The following is a 14,834-nucleotide window of genomic DNA, read 5'->3' as shown; positions in this document are numbered from 1 at the left end:
CCGGTTTCCCTGGAGAGCCCCAGGGTGGGGTTGAGCTTCAAGGAGAAACCACTTTTTGGCAGGCAGAGCTCCTCGAAGGCTGCAGACCGTGTCCAGCTGGCCTGAGCCCTGCTCAAAGCCTTAATGGTTTTCCATGGCCAGGCAAGGAGCGTCCCTGCAAGGGCTGGAGCCAGCTGACTGCAGCGGGGCAGCCGGGCCGGACGCTGCCCCCGCGCTCACACGCTCGCCCGGTCAGCCCAGCGCCCGCATGAACTGGCCCTCAGCACCCCCAGCACGGGTGGGAGCCGCTTTCCAGGGTGCCTGGGATGTGTCAGCTTGCACGCTGCCCGGGATGGAGGGGACAAGGGACTCAGGGACAAATCCCCCCTCACTCCAGCAGGGATGGGGGGCATCCAGCCGCTTCCCCTGCGAGGATTCCTACTGGGAATGCCACGAATCGGTGTCCCTGATTTATTTCTCTCACCAGCCTCGGGGGTTTGACACTTCTCTCCTTGTTATCTGGCATTCCTGGGGCATGTATACATTTTGGGACAGATGTGATAGGAACGCTGGCCTGGGGCCAAGGAAATGGGAAGCTCTCCAAGGAGACTGAGCAAAGCTCCTGGCTGCTCCCAGCCCGGATTTCCAGGAGCCTTCCGTGAGTCTGGCTGTTTGGATTTGGGGGAGGTGTCCATTCTCCAACCCCAAACACCCCCAAAACCAGGGAACAACCCCACCCCAACCTCTCCTCCCCAGCCCCCATATCCCAGCTGTCCATCCTCAAAGCCTTGACCCCTCCGGATCTCTCTGGGCAGGAAGATGGGTCTGAGAAAGGATAAACAGGGATGACCTCCCACCCGCGGCACCGTGCGTGCGTGGGGAGCCCTTGGTGGGGCCGGGCCAGCCCTGCTCCCTGACAGCTCCCCACTGGAGCTGCACGACATATTTTGGCCGGGTGGCTGTTCCAGCCTTCCAGCCCCCAGCCCCCCCGCCTCCCCCCTCGCTCCCTGCCCCGGTTCTCGATGGATAAGGAGTCACGTTCCTGCCCGGCTCAAGGCAGAGGGGAACGGCCGGGGCCTCTCGCCCACGCCCCGACCCCAGCCCCGACCCCGGCTGGCTGCGGGCCCGGCTCCGGGGGCGTTGCAGCCGGAGAGGCGGGGGGGGGGGGGCGGGCACGAAGGGGGATCCCCCCACTCCCGCGTTCCCCCCCACCCCGCAACAGCGCCGAGGCCCCGACCCCCCGGGCTGCCCCCGTGGTACCCAGCGGGGGGGGGTGGGGTGGGGGGGAGGGGGCTGGGGCGGGGGGCGGGAGGGGGTCTGCAGCCCGGGGCGGATTTTGGGGTAGGACCCGATTGGTCAGCGCCGGGTTCGGGAGATCCAATGGGGGCAGGGCCGCGCCCCGTCCCGCCCCGCCCGCGCTCCGGTTCCCTCGCTGGGGTCGGGGCCGTCCCGTCGGGGCCGCTTCGTTCCTCGGCTGCGGGTCGGCCCGTCGAGGGGAGGGGAGAGGGGAAGGGGGGAAGAAGCCCGTGTGCTGTCGGCGGCGGGATGCGGGCGCTGGCGGCGGTGCTGGCGGCGGTGCTGGCGGCGGGGGCTGCCCTGCCCCGCCGGGGGCTGCTGCCGCACGGCCCGGCCCGCGGCGATGCCCGGCTGCGGCCCGGGGACGACGAGAGCTCTCCCGGGCTGCCGCTCCGCCGAGCCCTGCGCCTCTACGGCCGCACCGCCCGCCGCCTCTACGTGAGTCCCGCCTGGCCCCGGCCCCCTGCCCTGCCCTCCTTTCCCCCCCCCCGCAACCCTCCGCCGCTCTTCCCTCCAGCCAGCCCCCCTTCCTCCTCTCCATCATGTCCCTCTGTCCCTCCATCTTCCCACCCTTCAGTCCTTCCCATCCCTCCACCCTTCTCCACCACCTCCCTGCATCCTTCTCTCCTTCCATCCCTCCCAGGCTCTCCATCTTCCCACCCTCCTCCTCTCCATCCCCCTGCCCCGCCGCCCCTCTCTCCTCATATCTTTCCGCCCCTCCATCTTTCCCTTCCTCCCCGGCCGTTCCCCTTGACACCCACCCCCTCTCACCCCTCTCTCCCCACCACTTGCCCCTCCATAGGTGCCTCCACCCCTGCATCACCACCCGTGTCCTTTCCCCCCCCCCCTCCCTTTACTCCGTCCCTTCCCCCCCTCCCCTTCCACCCCATCCCCTCTGCCTCCTGTCCGGTGGCTCCGGCTGCTGCGGAGGAACAAGGGATCTTTCTCCTTCGCAGCTGTTCCCCCGCAGCAGCGGCTGCAGCTGGGGCGGCCCCTGAGCTGCGGCTCTCTGGGGGATGGAGAAGCCCGGGGTCTTTGTTTTCTCCGTGGCTGGAGGGGGCCATGCGGTCACAGGGCTCCTGGCCCTGCTCCCCACTCCACCCAGGAGGGGAAGGACGCTGAGAAGTGGGGGCACGACGGTGGCAGAGTCACCTCTGCAGCACCTGAGCACCCTGCACCCCTCTCCCTGCAGGTGGGGACCAACGGGGTCATCTCCACCCAGGATTTCCCCAGGGAGACCCAGTACGTGGATGACGATTTCCCCACAGACTTCCCGGTCGTGGCTCCCTTCCTGGCCGACCTGGACACCTCAGGAGGCAGAGGGAACATCTACTACCGCCAGGATGACTCTCCAGACGTGCTGGACAGGGCTGCAGGTTACATCCAGGCTGGGTTCCCCGACACCGCCGGCTCCTTCGTGCCCACCACCCTGTTCATCGCCACCTGGGAGGACGTGGGTGCCTACCAGGAGCTGTCACAGGACACTGAGCCCTCTGAGAAGGTGAGGCTGCTGGGCTGAAGTTGGATACCCACCCTGTCATCCTGGGAGGACCGGTCTTTCTTTGTGTGGCACCCAAACTGCTCCTTGGTGTCTTCTTTCTGGGCAGCTGGATGGTGTGTCCAGCCTCGGATGAGCCCCGGGAGGGACATGGAGCTTCTCCTCTCCGCTCAGAGCTGCGGTGTCCGGGGGCCCGTTGGCTTTGCTGATGAGCAGAAGAGGTTTGGGGGTTGCCCTCAGCTCCATAGCTGGAGGTTCCTGGGCTTTTCCCTGCTTCTCAGGCAAAAGGGACTTTGGATTTAGATTGCCAGGGCGGAGTTGGGCCGGGGGAAGCCGTGGCCCAGGTCGTGCTCCTGGCTGTGTGCTGGTGGCTTTGGGCTGGCCCTTCCTTCTGCCCAGCGAGGAACCGGCTTCCAACCTTCCACCCTGGGCTGATTTTGTGTCTGCAAAACAAGCCTGTAGGTGGTCCTCCGGGTCGGGGAGGTGGCCTGAGCTCCCCACCCACGGGCTGATAAGGCTCCCACGTGAGGGCAAGGTCCTACAGGCTGCCTTTTCCCCACAGCACTGGATGTGCTGCCGGGGCAGGAGCCGCCGCGCCAGGCTGATGACGTGCTGGGGAAGGGACAGTGACGCTCCGCCGGCAGGACGGGCCTCTGGCTTGGAACGAGCTCCAGGAGGAAAAGCTCTTGGGATGGATCCCCCAGAGCCGTGTGACGGGTCACAGGCTCTCACCACGCTGGGGTGGGCTCAGCCCAGAGCCCGTCAGTGGGTCCCCACGGGCCATCGGGACCCATCCCCGCCGGCCGTCCCCCCGCGTTGGGGCCCTTCCGTAGCGGGATGCTGAGAGGGCAGCCAGGCTGGGGGAGAACACACCCAAGCCCATGGTTTGGAAGGAAACAACGTGCATTTTTTCCTCTCATTTAAAACTTGGGAAAGCAGCTGAAGAGATGCCATCAGGGGCCTCGCGGTGACCTCGCAGCCATCAAAAATGCAGCCTAATCTCTTCTCACTCTCCTTCTCTCCTTCTCCCCCTCTCCTTCTCCCCGTCTCCTTCTCTCCTTCTCCCCCTCTCCCTCTCCTCCTCTTCCCAATTGTGTTTGTTGGGTTTTTTTCCTCTCTCAAGACCTTGGATGAGGGGTTAAAATGAACCTGGCCTTGAAACCCGCTCAGAACCAGCACTGCCCCTGGAGCCTTTTCCTCCCACTGTCAGAATGTCAGCTTGCTCTTTTTTTGAGCCTCCAAAGAAGAAACCTGGCTCAGAGGGTCCCCAGTCCCCTGCCTTGGGGGTCTGGGAGGTCGTCAGCAGTGCCTTGTCCCCCTCCAGCTCCTTGGGGACATCACTTCTAGTCCCTGCAGCGATGCTTTCCAAGGCTGCAAAGTGGGATGAGAGCTGATCCCGCTTCTCCAGGAGCAAGAATTGCCCTTTGGGACAGGAATTTGCCCTTTGCTGGGAGCAGCTGGCCACAAGCCAGGGGCTGCATCCATCCCCACCCTCCTCTTCACCTCCTGCCCCGTGTCCCCCTCTGTGTCCCCCCCTCACCACCCACCACAAGGCAAAATGAGTCTTCCAGCTGCCACCACAATTTGGCTGTGTGGGGGAGGAATCTGACCCCAAGGCAGGGCGGGGGGTAGGGATCATCCCCCCCTTCTACCCCCCTCCCCAGCTTTTTGGCTGCCTTTGCACGGGGTCTCTGAATGCCCAAGTGTGTGATGCACACAACAAGGCTCTTTATATCCCTCAGCGCCACTGGGAAGCCCTGCGATGCCCTGGGGGCCCTTCACCCCAAAATAAGGGCTGGAGGGGAGGGGGGTTACACAGGGGGGAGAGCCCCCACGCCTCCTGCCTGTTTCTGCAGGGCTGAACCCAGGAGTTTAATAACTTTTCCTTCTGCTGGGCTGAGATCCATCTATTTGCAGAGCAGCATCTATGTGTGGAGGGGGAGTTAGAGGGTCTCCTCCTTCAGGGTGATGCTGATGTGTGTGTATGGATTCTGTGGTGGCTTGTAATGGTTGTGCTGGCTCAGGGTGGGCAGGCAGGGTGCCTGTAGTGGGATGTATGGTTGGACTTGGTGATCTTGAAGGTCGTTTCCAAGCCAGGGGCTCCGTAGGGGCGCAGGGTCAGAGTGAGCTCGTGCCTGTTTTTTCCTGAGGAAACAGAGCTAAAGTTGTTCTCCGGATGGAGGGAAGCAGGATGGGGTGTGTGTGTGTGTGTGTGTGTGCAGGTTTTCCTCTGGTGCTGGTGGGATGGGGAGGAGCTGCTGGTGTTGGGGACAGGAGAGGAGGAGAGGGGGTGGGAGCAAGGGGGTGTCCCAGGTTATGCCACCTGGGATGCTCCTGGGCATGGTGGCTGCTCACGGGGATGCCCCTGCTCTGATTGAGCTGGGGTGGGGGGGGGGTGGGGGTACTGGCTGTGTCTCAGGCTCCCATGGAGGATGCAGAGCATCATCCCAGCACGTTGTGCTGAGGTTTGGCCCCTGCTCTCCCCTCGGCAGCTCAACACCTTCCAGGCCGTGCTAGCCTACGACGACGAGGACACCTACGCCATCTTCCTCTACCCCCACGGCGGCCTCCAGTTCCTGGGGACGCGGCCCAAGGAGTCCTACAACGTCCAGCTGGAGCTGCCAGCCAGGGTGGGCTTCAGCCGGGGCGACGGCGACGACCCGAAGAGGGACGGGCTGTTCCACAGCCTGGCCAGCAGCGAGCAGGCCCTGAAGCACCTGGAGCGGTGCGTGGTACCCGGGGGGCGTGCGGGGTGGGCAGGGGGAGCGGGGTCACCTTCTCCCAGCCCCCCCTGTGTCTTTTAAAGGCTGGGAGGTGAGCCGGGGGTGATGGGCTGTGTCGGGGCGGGGGGGGGGGGGGGGGTGTCACAGCCCTCACATCCATGGGAGCTTTTTGGGAGGCGCATTTGGAGTCCTGGGGGTGTTGTGGAGCAGGGATGATACTTTTGGGGTGGGTTTCCCACCGCAGCTCACGTGTGCTGCTGTCTTGCAGGGGGAGCAATGCGGGGGTCCCTGGTGTGTGGGTCTTCCACGTGGGCAGTGCAGCCCCCCTGGAGCACGTGGAGCCGGGGGGCACCAGGAGAGCCAGCCCTGACACCCCGCAGAGCCCCGAACCCCACGTCCCCGGCGAGGCCGACCGCAGCCACGCGCTCTACAGCCGCGCCCACCGCGTCTCCACGGAGCTGCCGGCGTGGCACGGCTCGGACGCTGCATCCTCACGTCCTGACCATGGACCCGTCGCCCCCGAGGGTCTTCCTGCATCCCCAGGGCAGGAACGGAGCCGACGGCTGCACCCCGATGGGGATGGCAGCACCCAGCAGAGCTACTCCCCCCACCCCTCTTCCTACAGCTCTGGGCATCACGGCGTCGGCGTGGAGGAAGACGTGAATTTCAACCCCGATGGTGAGTGGCTGTGGCCCCTCTGATGAGCCCCTGGGGATGTCTTGGGGTGGGTGGCTCCCTGAAACAGGCCCCTTCGCTGGAAGCTCATCTCTTCCCAAGCAGCTGGGGCTGGAGCTCCTGTGGGCTGGCATCGGTCCTGCGAAGCTGCTGCCCTTCCAGCTCCTCTCCTCTCAGCCAAATCCCGCTGCCAAGGGGCTGCTGGAGCTGGATGTCCCTTCCCAATGGGTTTGCTGCTGCTCTGCCCTGACTCAGAGCACTGCTGGGGGCTCCTCATACCCAGGGTCAGGGGGATGGGGGGCAAAGCCCTGTCCCTGGCTGGCTGTCCCCCAAAAATACCCTCTGCCAGGCCTGCCTAAAGCCAGGCAACAGGTTTGCCACCCTCTGCCTCCCACGTGTATCCCCAGGTGGCTTTCTTGAGAAGGGCAATGGCCATCTGTGCCTTCCCCTCTGTGCCGTCCCCAATGGTGTTTTTGGGACCGGGGAGGGCAGGGTGCCTACCCTGAGGAGGGGTGGCTTTGTCCCTGTGCCCCCCAACCCTTTGCCCTCGTCTCCAGTGTTCACCTACAGCGCAGCCGGCAAGGAGACGTGCTCCCAGCACCACGGGCGCTGCTCCCCCCACGCCTTCTGCACTGACTACCCCACCGGCCTCTGCTGCCACTGCCGGGCCACCTACTATGGCAACGGGCGGCAGTGCCTGCCCGAAGGTACGAGGGGCGGGCAGTGGGGACAGGGGCACCCCGTGCCTGGGCGGCTACTGCCAGGGGTACCCATCTCCCTGCCCAGGGGCCGTGCATCGTCTGAACGGGAAGGTGAGCGGCAGCCTGAGGGTGGGCCGGGCGTCCGTCGGCTTCCAGGACGTTGACCTGCACGCCTACATCGTGGGCAGCGACGGCCGCGCCTACACGGCCATCAGCGGGGTGCCCCAGCCCGCCGCCCGCGCCCTGCTGCCCCTCCTGCCCGTCGGCGGGCTCTTCGCCTGGCTCTTCGCGCTGGAGGAGCCCGGCTCTGAGAACGGCTTCAGCATCACCGGTGAGCGGGGACATGGCATGTCCCACCGAGCCCTGGTTGCTCTGAGGGACCCCCGTGGCTCCCAGTGGGGTGGCCTGACTCAGACATGGGGTGATGCGGGGCTTGGGATGGGTGGGTGGGGGTGCAGGGCGGCTCCGAGGCTCTTCTGATCGCCATCTCCCTGCTGTGTGCCCGTGTGGGGGTGGTGGGAAGGGTGGTTTGGGGATGTATCCCTGTTCCCTTTCCCTGCCCAGGTGCTGAGTTCACCCAGAGCCTGGAGGTGACCTTCTACCCCGGGGAGGAGACAGTCCACATCACCCAGACAGCCCAGGGCCTGGGGCCGGATAATTACTTAAGCCTGAAGACACACATCCAGGGCCAGGTGCCCTTCATCCCAGACAACGTCACCGTGCACATCGCTCCCTACAAGGAGCTCTACCACTATTCCACATCAGGTAGGAGCCCCCAGGGCTTCGGTGTGACTCTGACTCTGTGATGCCCATCCCGGGTAACTTTCTCACTCTCTGGCAGCTGTGACATCCTCTGCTCAGCAGGATTATGTCCTGGTTGCTGGGACCACCAACCAGACGTTGTCCTACCGCCTGCGGCAGAACATCACCTTCTCTGGCTGCCCCTACGCCCGGCCGCCCGCCCAGCAGCAGCTCAGCGTGGCGCGTGCCTTCGCCCTCTACGACAGCCAGGAGCACGCCCTGCGCTACGCCCTCGCCGCCTGGGTGGGCTTGGCACGAGGTGAGCCCCAGGCGCCCGCCCTGGGGTCCCCACCCTGGGGGATGCTGCTGTCTTCTGTCCTCTCCCGAGAGAGGGGCTCGTTTCCAAGCAGGTTGAGCTGACGGGCTCCTGGCATGGTGGGGAAGGAGGGAGGACACATGGACACACAGAGCAGGGGCGGCACTGTGTGGCGTGGCCCTGGGGCGCTCTGTGGGAGGAGGGTGCTGCAGCTCTGGGGTGATGCCCCCCCCCCCCCCACACCCAATCTCATGCCCCACAGGTGATGCTGAGAATCCCCCGGTGAACCCGTGCCATGATGGCACACACGGGTGCGAGGCGCCGGCGCGCTGCCAGCCCGGCGCGGGGATGGAGTACACGTGCGAGTGTGCAGCTGGGTACCGCAGGGACGGGCGGGGCTGTCGAGGTGAGCGGGGGGCTGGGGAGGGGGTTTTGGCGGGGCTGGTGCACCCCATCACCCGTGGGGCAGCAGGGTGGCCACAGCCGTTTGGGGTGCTGGGATGTGCCACAGCATCACAGCTCCTGCACCAAGGAATGGGGTGAATGGTGTGGGGAAACTGAGGCAGGGAGCTGGGGGAGCATTGCAGGGGTGGAGGAGGCAGCAGGCGTGGGATGGGCAGCACGGGGTGGGATGTTTCCCCCGGGCTGGGAGCAGATGGATCCCGGAAGTGGGGATATCCCACCACCCGTGGGGTGCCTGGTGTCTCCCCCTCCCTCTAGATGTGGACGAGTGTGCGGAGGGGCTGGGCCAGTGCGGCTCCTTCACCACCTGCCAGAACGTGCCGGGCAGCTACCGGTGCGAGTGCCGCAGTGGGTACCAGCCGGCGGAGGACGGGCAGGCGTGTGTGCGTAAGTGCCAGCCCCACACTTTGGGGTCCCCCTTGACCCCTGTGTCCCACTGGGCTCACCTTAGCCCCTCACCCTTCCTGTATCTGCAGCGCTGGCACCAGCAAGAGACCCCTGCGAGGACGGGAGCCATCCCTGTGCGCCAAGAGACCGGGCACGCTGCCTGCCCCATGCCAGCGGCCGCCCCGTCTGCGAGTGCCTCCCTGGCTACACCGGGGACGGCATCCACTGCGCTGGTACGGGCTGGGGGGCGTGGGAGGGACCGAAGGGTGCAACCAGGGTGCCCTGCCTTAGCTGATCCCCATCCTCCTCACATGCAGACGTGGACGAGTGCGCTGAAAACCCCTGTCACCCAGCTGCTGCCTGCTACAACACGCCGGGCTCCTTCTCCTGCCGCTGCCGGCCTGGCTACGAGGGCGATGGCTTCCAGTGCACACACGGTATGGTCACCCAACCCACCACTCCACCAGCTCTTCCCCGGGGTGGCTTCCCCACATCCTCACTCCGCTGTTGCTTTGGTTCTCCCAGCAGCGGAGGGGAGCACACAGCGACTGACCCCCTGCCAGCACGAGCGGCTGTACCCCCGGGCGGTGCCACCGGGACCCTCGCCCGTGGGCAATGGGCATGTGCCGCAGTGCGACGAGGAGGGTGGGTACCGGCCCCTCCAGTGCCACAGCAGCACCGGGTACTGCTGGTGTGTGGATGCTGCGGGCCAGGAGATCGCCGGCACACGGACAGCGCCAGGCAGCACGCCGCCTCGCTGCGGGAGCCCAGGTCAGTGCTGCCCTGCGGCTCTCGAGGGGGTGAAGGGGGAGGCGAGCAGGGTCTTTTGGCACCTTGTTGGCATCCCGGTGGAATTGGTGGGCATCCAACTGTTGGGGCCAAGCATCCCCGAGCACCGCGGTGCAGGAGATGCCATGGCTGTCTGTGCAGCTGGTTGTGTTGGGTGGCACACGGAGCCCTGCCTGTCCCACATGGCCGCAGCACTTCAGCCCCAGCATTTCCTGCCCTGGGTGGAGTGGGGCCAAACCTGAGTGCCATGGGGGTGCAGGGGTGCTGCTCAGTCCCCCCTGAGCCTGGGATGGGGGCATTTGCTGCCAGCAGAGCCCATCCAGCAGCTGACCCCTTGTGAACACGAGCGGCTGTACCCCCGGGCGGTGCCACCGGGGCCCTCACCCGTGAGTGATGGGCACGTGCCACAGTGCGATGAGGAGGGTGGGTACCGGCCCCTCCAGTGCCACAGCAGCACCGGGTACTGCTGGTGTGTGGATGCTGCGGGCCAGGAGATCGCCGGCACACGGACAGCGCCGGGCAGCACGCCGCCTCGCTGCGGGAGCCCAGGTCAGTTCTTGGGGGGGGGAGGGGGCAGCACCCCAGCATACTTCATATAGAGGGGCACCCAGCAAGGAGGGGGGGGGCACCCAGGGCCCTGGAAAAGCCCTGTGCGCAGGGACGGGGCTGATCATCTCCCTCCCCATGCCAGAGCCCACGGAGCGGCCCCACACCATGTGTGAGCGCTGGCGGCAGAGCCTGCTGGAGCACTATGGGGGCCGCCCGCGCCACGACCAGTACGTGCCGCAGTGTGATGCAGGGGGCAACTTCACCCCCCTGCAGTGCCACGGGGACAGCGGGTACTGCTGGTGCGTGGACGAGAGCGGCAGGGAGATCCAGGGCACGCGCTCCGAGCCCGGCAGCACCCCGCCATGTAAGAGCTCAGCACCCCAAGTGTAACCCCCCTCCCCGCCCCATCCAGTGCAGCACGGGTGCCTGGCACTGCACCCTGCTCCTGCTGGGGTGCAGAGCCGAGGGGCGATGCTCCCTGAGCCAATGTCTCTCTCTCCCCTCCCCATTTACCCCCCCAGGTCTCCCCAGCGTCGCGCCGCCCAGCGTCCGGCCCTCACCCCGTCCTGACGTGTCCCCTCCAGCCACGGGGACCTTCCTGCTCTACGCTCAGGGACAGCAGATCGGATACCTCCCACTCAACGGCACGCGGCTGCAGAAGGAGGCGGCCAAGACCCTGCTCTCCCTGCATGTAGAGTACCTCCAGGGTCAGGGTTGGGGTGCAGGAGGGAGTTAGGGAGGGGCTGGTGCTGCGGTTCTGGGTTCCACATCTCCCCACACCCCTCTTGGTCCCAGCTGTGATGGGGTTGAGGGGACACCTCGTGAAGGTCCACGGTGATTGGAGGGGATGTTGGTTGTGATGGCTGCCTTGGCACTGAGCTGGAGGAGCAGGAGTGACCCCCAGCAGCAGGGCAGGGGGATATGGGCACATGGAAGGACACAAGCTGCCCCCCCCCCCCCCCCAGCCATCCATCACAGGCCCAAGGCTGCCAGCTTGCGTGTTTCTACTCCAGACCTGCATTTTCCCTTCCCCAGACTCTTCTCAGAGTGTGGACAAGCCCAAGTGAGGGAGCGGAACACTAAAACCTGGGCCACCACCCTCTCTGCACCCGGGGAACTGAAACAGCTTGCCAAATATTCCCTTTCCCCATCCTGAAGGCCATTCCTCAGGCTGGCTTTGCTGCTGGAGCAATAGCTCCTTAAGCCGAGGGGTTTCAAGCCCATCTGGATACGGGGCTGTCCCCTGCACCAGCTGCCCTGAAAGCCTCGGTGGCAGCAAGCCTGTCCATGCTGGGTTTTGCTGAGGAAAAAGGGATCGTTCCCCACTGCCATATCTCACAGAGGAGGATTTCACCCCCCAACCCCCTCTCCCAACCCTGGCAGGGCTCCATCGTGGTGGGGATCGACTACGACTGCCGGGAGAAGACCATCTATTGGACCGATGTGGCCGGCCGGACGATAAGCCGAGCGAGCCTGGAGCCCGGCGCTGAGCCAGAGACCATCATCAACTCAGGTACGTTCCCATCACACAGCAGCAGGGCCATCCAGCTGCTGCCCATCCCAGCTCTGGGGCCGCTGTGTTTTGGGGTCACAGAATCATAGGGGTTGGAAGGGCACCTCAAGAGATTATCGGGTCCTCCATCTGCACTCACATCCCTTGGCTGTGGGTCAGGGCAGCGGGCTGGGGCTGGGGGCAGCACGTCCCCATCCGCTGACCGTGCCCGTCCCTGGGGCAGGGCTCATCAGCCCCGAGGGGTTAGCTGTGGACCATCTGCGCAGAACCATGTTCTGGACCGACAGCGGCCTGGATAAGATCGAGAAAGCGCAGCTGGACGGCTCTGACAGACAGGTGCTCTTCGACACCGAGCTCGTCAACCCCCGGGCCATCGCCGTGGATCCTCTCCGAGGGTGAGCAGCAGCCTTTCCACAGGGATTTACACGCAGGGATTTGGGAGCTGCAAGAGTTCCAGCACCGGTGGTGGTGCCCAGACCCCATCCTGACCTCAGGAGCAGCTCTCCTCCCTGAAGGAGGGATTTGCTCTGCTCCCCACCCGTTTTTATTTCATAATCCCGGATTTTGGCTGAACCCCCCTCCCAGCATCAGGTTGTTGTGTCCCAAGCTCCGAAACACTCCTGGCGCTGGAACACACAAGCTGCGCCCCTGGGGTGCTGCTGGGATACAACATGTGCCACTCCTAAGACTCACCCTCGTCTAGGAGCTGCAGTTTGGGTCATAAACACGTTTGACATAATTTTGGGTTTTTTTTTTCCTTTTAGAGGCTTTTCTTCAAATTCAAATAGAGGTTTATTTCAAGGGGAAACCCAGGCCTCCCTCCTGACAGGGACCAATAAGAAGGAGTAAGCTCCCACCACTCCTCACTGGCGCGTGTCCTGGTTGTTCACTGTGCAATTCTTTCCCAAGGAACCTTTACTGGACAGACTGGAATCGTGAAGCACCCAAAATCGAAACTGCCACTGTCAACGGAGCCAACAGGAGGGTGCTGGTGAATAAGGACATCGGGTTGCCCAACGGCCTGACCTTCGACCCCTTCTCCAAGCAGCTCTGTTGGGCAGACGCAGGTAACGTCACTGAGGGCAGCTCAGTATGCACCACACTAAGCCTGGAGAGGAAAACCAGATGTACTGGTAACCCACTGGTGCCTACAGGCTCCTCTGCCCCCTCCCAGTGTCCTGCTGCACAGGAGTTGGGGCTGGGGACACACACAACATGAGCTCCTGCTACACTCCCAGGCTGAGGAGCCATCTCAGAACTTGGTGAATGTCAAGAACACGGTGGGTGGGCTCAGCTTGGGGGTGGTTTTGGTGCCCAACCCGTCTTGTGTTCACAAAGGAACGAAGCACCTGGAGTGCACACAGCCGGATGGCAAAGACCGGCGCGTCATACAGAACAACCTCAACTACCCCTTCAGCATCATCAGCTACGCCAACCACTTCTACCACACCGACTGGAGAAGGTAAGGGAAGAAATCCCACTCCCTGAGCCAGCAGCTCCTAAGGCTCTGCTCCCCTAAGCTGCATGACTCCAGCTTGTGAGCAGCTTGGAAGGGCTTTAAGCTGGAGTGGGGGGAACCAAACTCTGTCCCTGTGCTGCTCCTGCATCCCAGCATCTCACCAGAGCGCTCCCTGGGGTCTCCAAGCAGCACCCGCTTGTACATCTCCATGCGGAGCGGTTGTTTGGAAAGTCTCAGCTTCCTGGGAGGGACAGAAATAGCAGTTGGGGTTCTTTTAAATAAAACTTGGCACTAGTTTCTGAACCCAGATGAAGTCAAAGGAAAGATTCCACCCTCTCCTCCTCTCTGCCCCGTCGGCCGAGGCCCTCAGCAGCAGGGACTCGCACTTCCCGCTCCAGCTGGAAGCTCTCAAAGCTACAATCAAACCCTAGCAGATGACAACAAACACTTAAGTGCTTGTCGTGCTTGGAAGAGACTCTCAGGGAGATAATCTCTCCTTGGAAGGCGGTCCCTGCGCCTCCAAATCGCTGAAGAGAAGTGCCCTGACCACACTGGGTCAAATTTATATGGGGCAAATTTCTTCCCCCCCCCCCGTGCTGCAGGTGTTCAGACCAGCATCTTTGCTGCCTCTCTTCTTAAATGCATATAGATGGGGGGAAAAACAACCCCCAAACCCAAGTTCTGTAGGTGAGTAAAGCTCTTCTGCCCTTCATGTCACCAGGGATGGTGTGATAGCTGTCAATAAAGAGACTGGCTCCTTTACTGACGAGTATCTCCCCGAGCAGCGATCGCACCTCTACGGAATAACTGCAGTTTATCCCTACTGCCCTGGAGGTAAAACCCCCCCAAAATCCATCCCCTGGCTGCCCTCTGGCAGCAGTTACATGCTTGATGCACTAAAGATACCTGTTTCTCTCTGCAGCAAGGAAATAGGACCTGCTATTTCAAGAAGCAACAAATCTTTGCACCCCCAAAGAACTTCAGACCCAGAGAACTGCCACTAGCACACAGCTAAGGGGAGAAAACCTTTAACCAAGGCCAAGGGAGCGACTTTCCTGCAAAAGATTATCAAAAGTCTATTTTTGGAGCTATACCTCAAGTCTTTACTACTGTATTTTTTAAACAAGTGAAAAAACACAGATATATCACCAAACCAAGAGGTCCCATGACTCCTGGGCCCTCACTCTTTAACTCTTGCTTATGCAAGCAAATCAAAAATGTAGCTTTCTTACTCAAATGGTTTATTTTATTGGAAGAAGAATGGATTCATTCTTGTAATGGTTCTGACAATCTGAGCACTGGGTCCCGTTATCCAAAATAACTAAGTGCCTGCAGAAGCTCTGGGTGGGGTATCTCACTGGGTCTAAGTAACACACAGCCCCGAAGACAAGACTGTGTGTGCTGAAGGGTTATGTGAAACACCAAAGGCATCGAAGCCTTCTGAGAAGAACTCTGTATTTTCACCACTGCCTCAATGCATGTCTTTTAGTATTTATATTAGAAGAATATGCTAGAATGGACCATTCGTGCTTGTTTCTTCTAAGTGCCTTCATAGACCTACCCAGTGTAGACCGACACACGGTCAGAAATACCATTTACATTGTAATGCTTCACTTTTTTCCTAGGTTATTTCAATAATTGAATAAAAAAAGATGGTTGTTTGAAGTTTCCCCTTTTGGATTTAGTTCTTAAGTATTCTGGCTGTAGGGTAGACTGTGGAGAAGCCAGAAGCTAAGCAGTTCATAG

At 62.6% G+C, this 14,834-nt stretch overlaps 1 protein-coding gene across 1 annotated transcript; it reads left to right on the top strand.

Annotated features, from left to right (window-relative positions):
* Nucleotides 1-1,524: 1,524 nt before the first annotated feature.
* NID2 (nidogen 2) lies at nt 1,525-14,753 on the top strand (the record flags this gene model as incomplete). Its single annotated transcript, XM_084270373.1, has 22 exons — nt 1,525-1,713; nt 2,468-2,776; nt 5,266-5,498; nt 5,765-6,174; nt 6,729-6,878; nt 6,958-7,203; nt 7,437-7,637; nt 7,714-7,932; nt 8,192-8,335; nt 8,650-8,778; nt 8,868-9,011; nt 9,096-9,215; nt 9,307-9,549; nt 9,880-10,116; nt 10,259-10,480; nt 10,638-10,807; nt 11,500-11,629; nt 11,853-12,024; nt 12,539-12,696; nt 12,968-13,091; nt 13,810-13,922; nt 14,011-14,753. 22 exons carry the CDS (start codon nt 1,525-1,527, stop codon nt 14,019-14,021), a joined length of 4,074 nt encoding a protein of 1,357 aa, XP_084126499.1. The 3' UTR covers nt 14,022-14,753.
* Between the last annotated feature and the right edge of the window lie 81 nt (nt 14,754-14,834).

This window comes from Gallinula chloropus (assembly GCF_964237585.1).
Source record: "Gallinula chloropus genome assembly, chromosome: 14".
NCBI classification, from domain to species: domain Eukaryota; kingdom Metazoa; phylum Chordata; class Aves; order Gruiformes; family Rallidae; genus Gallinula; species Gallinula chloropus.
The sequence above is the reverse complement of the archived record's forward strand: the minus strand, read 5'-3'. Positions and strand labels throughout refer to the sequence as shown.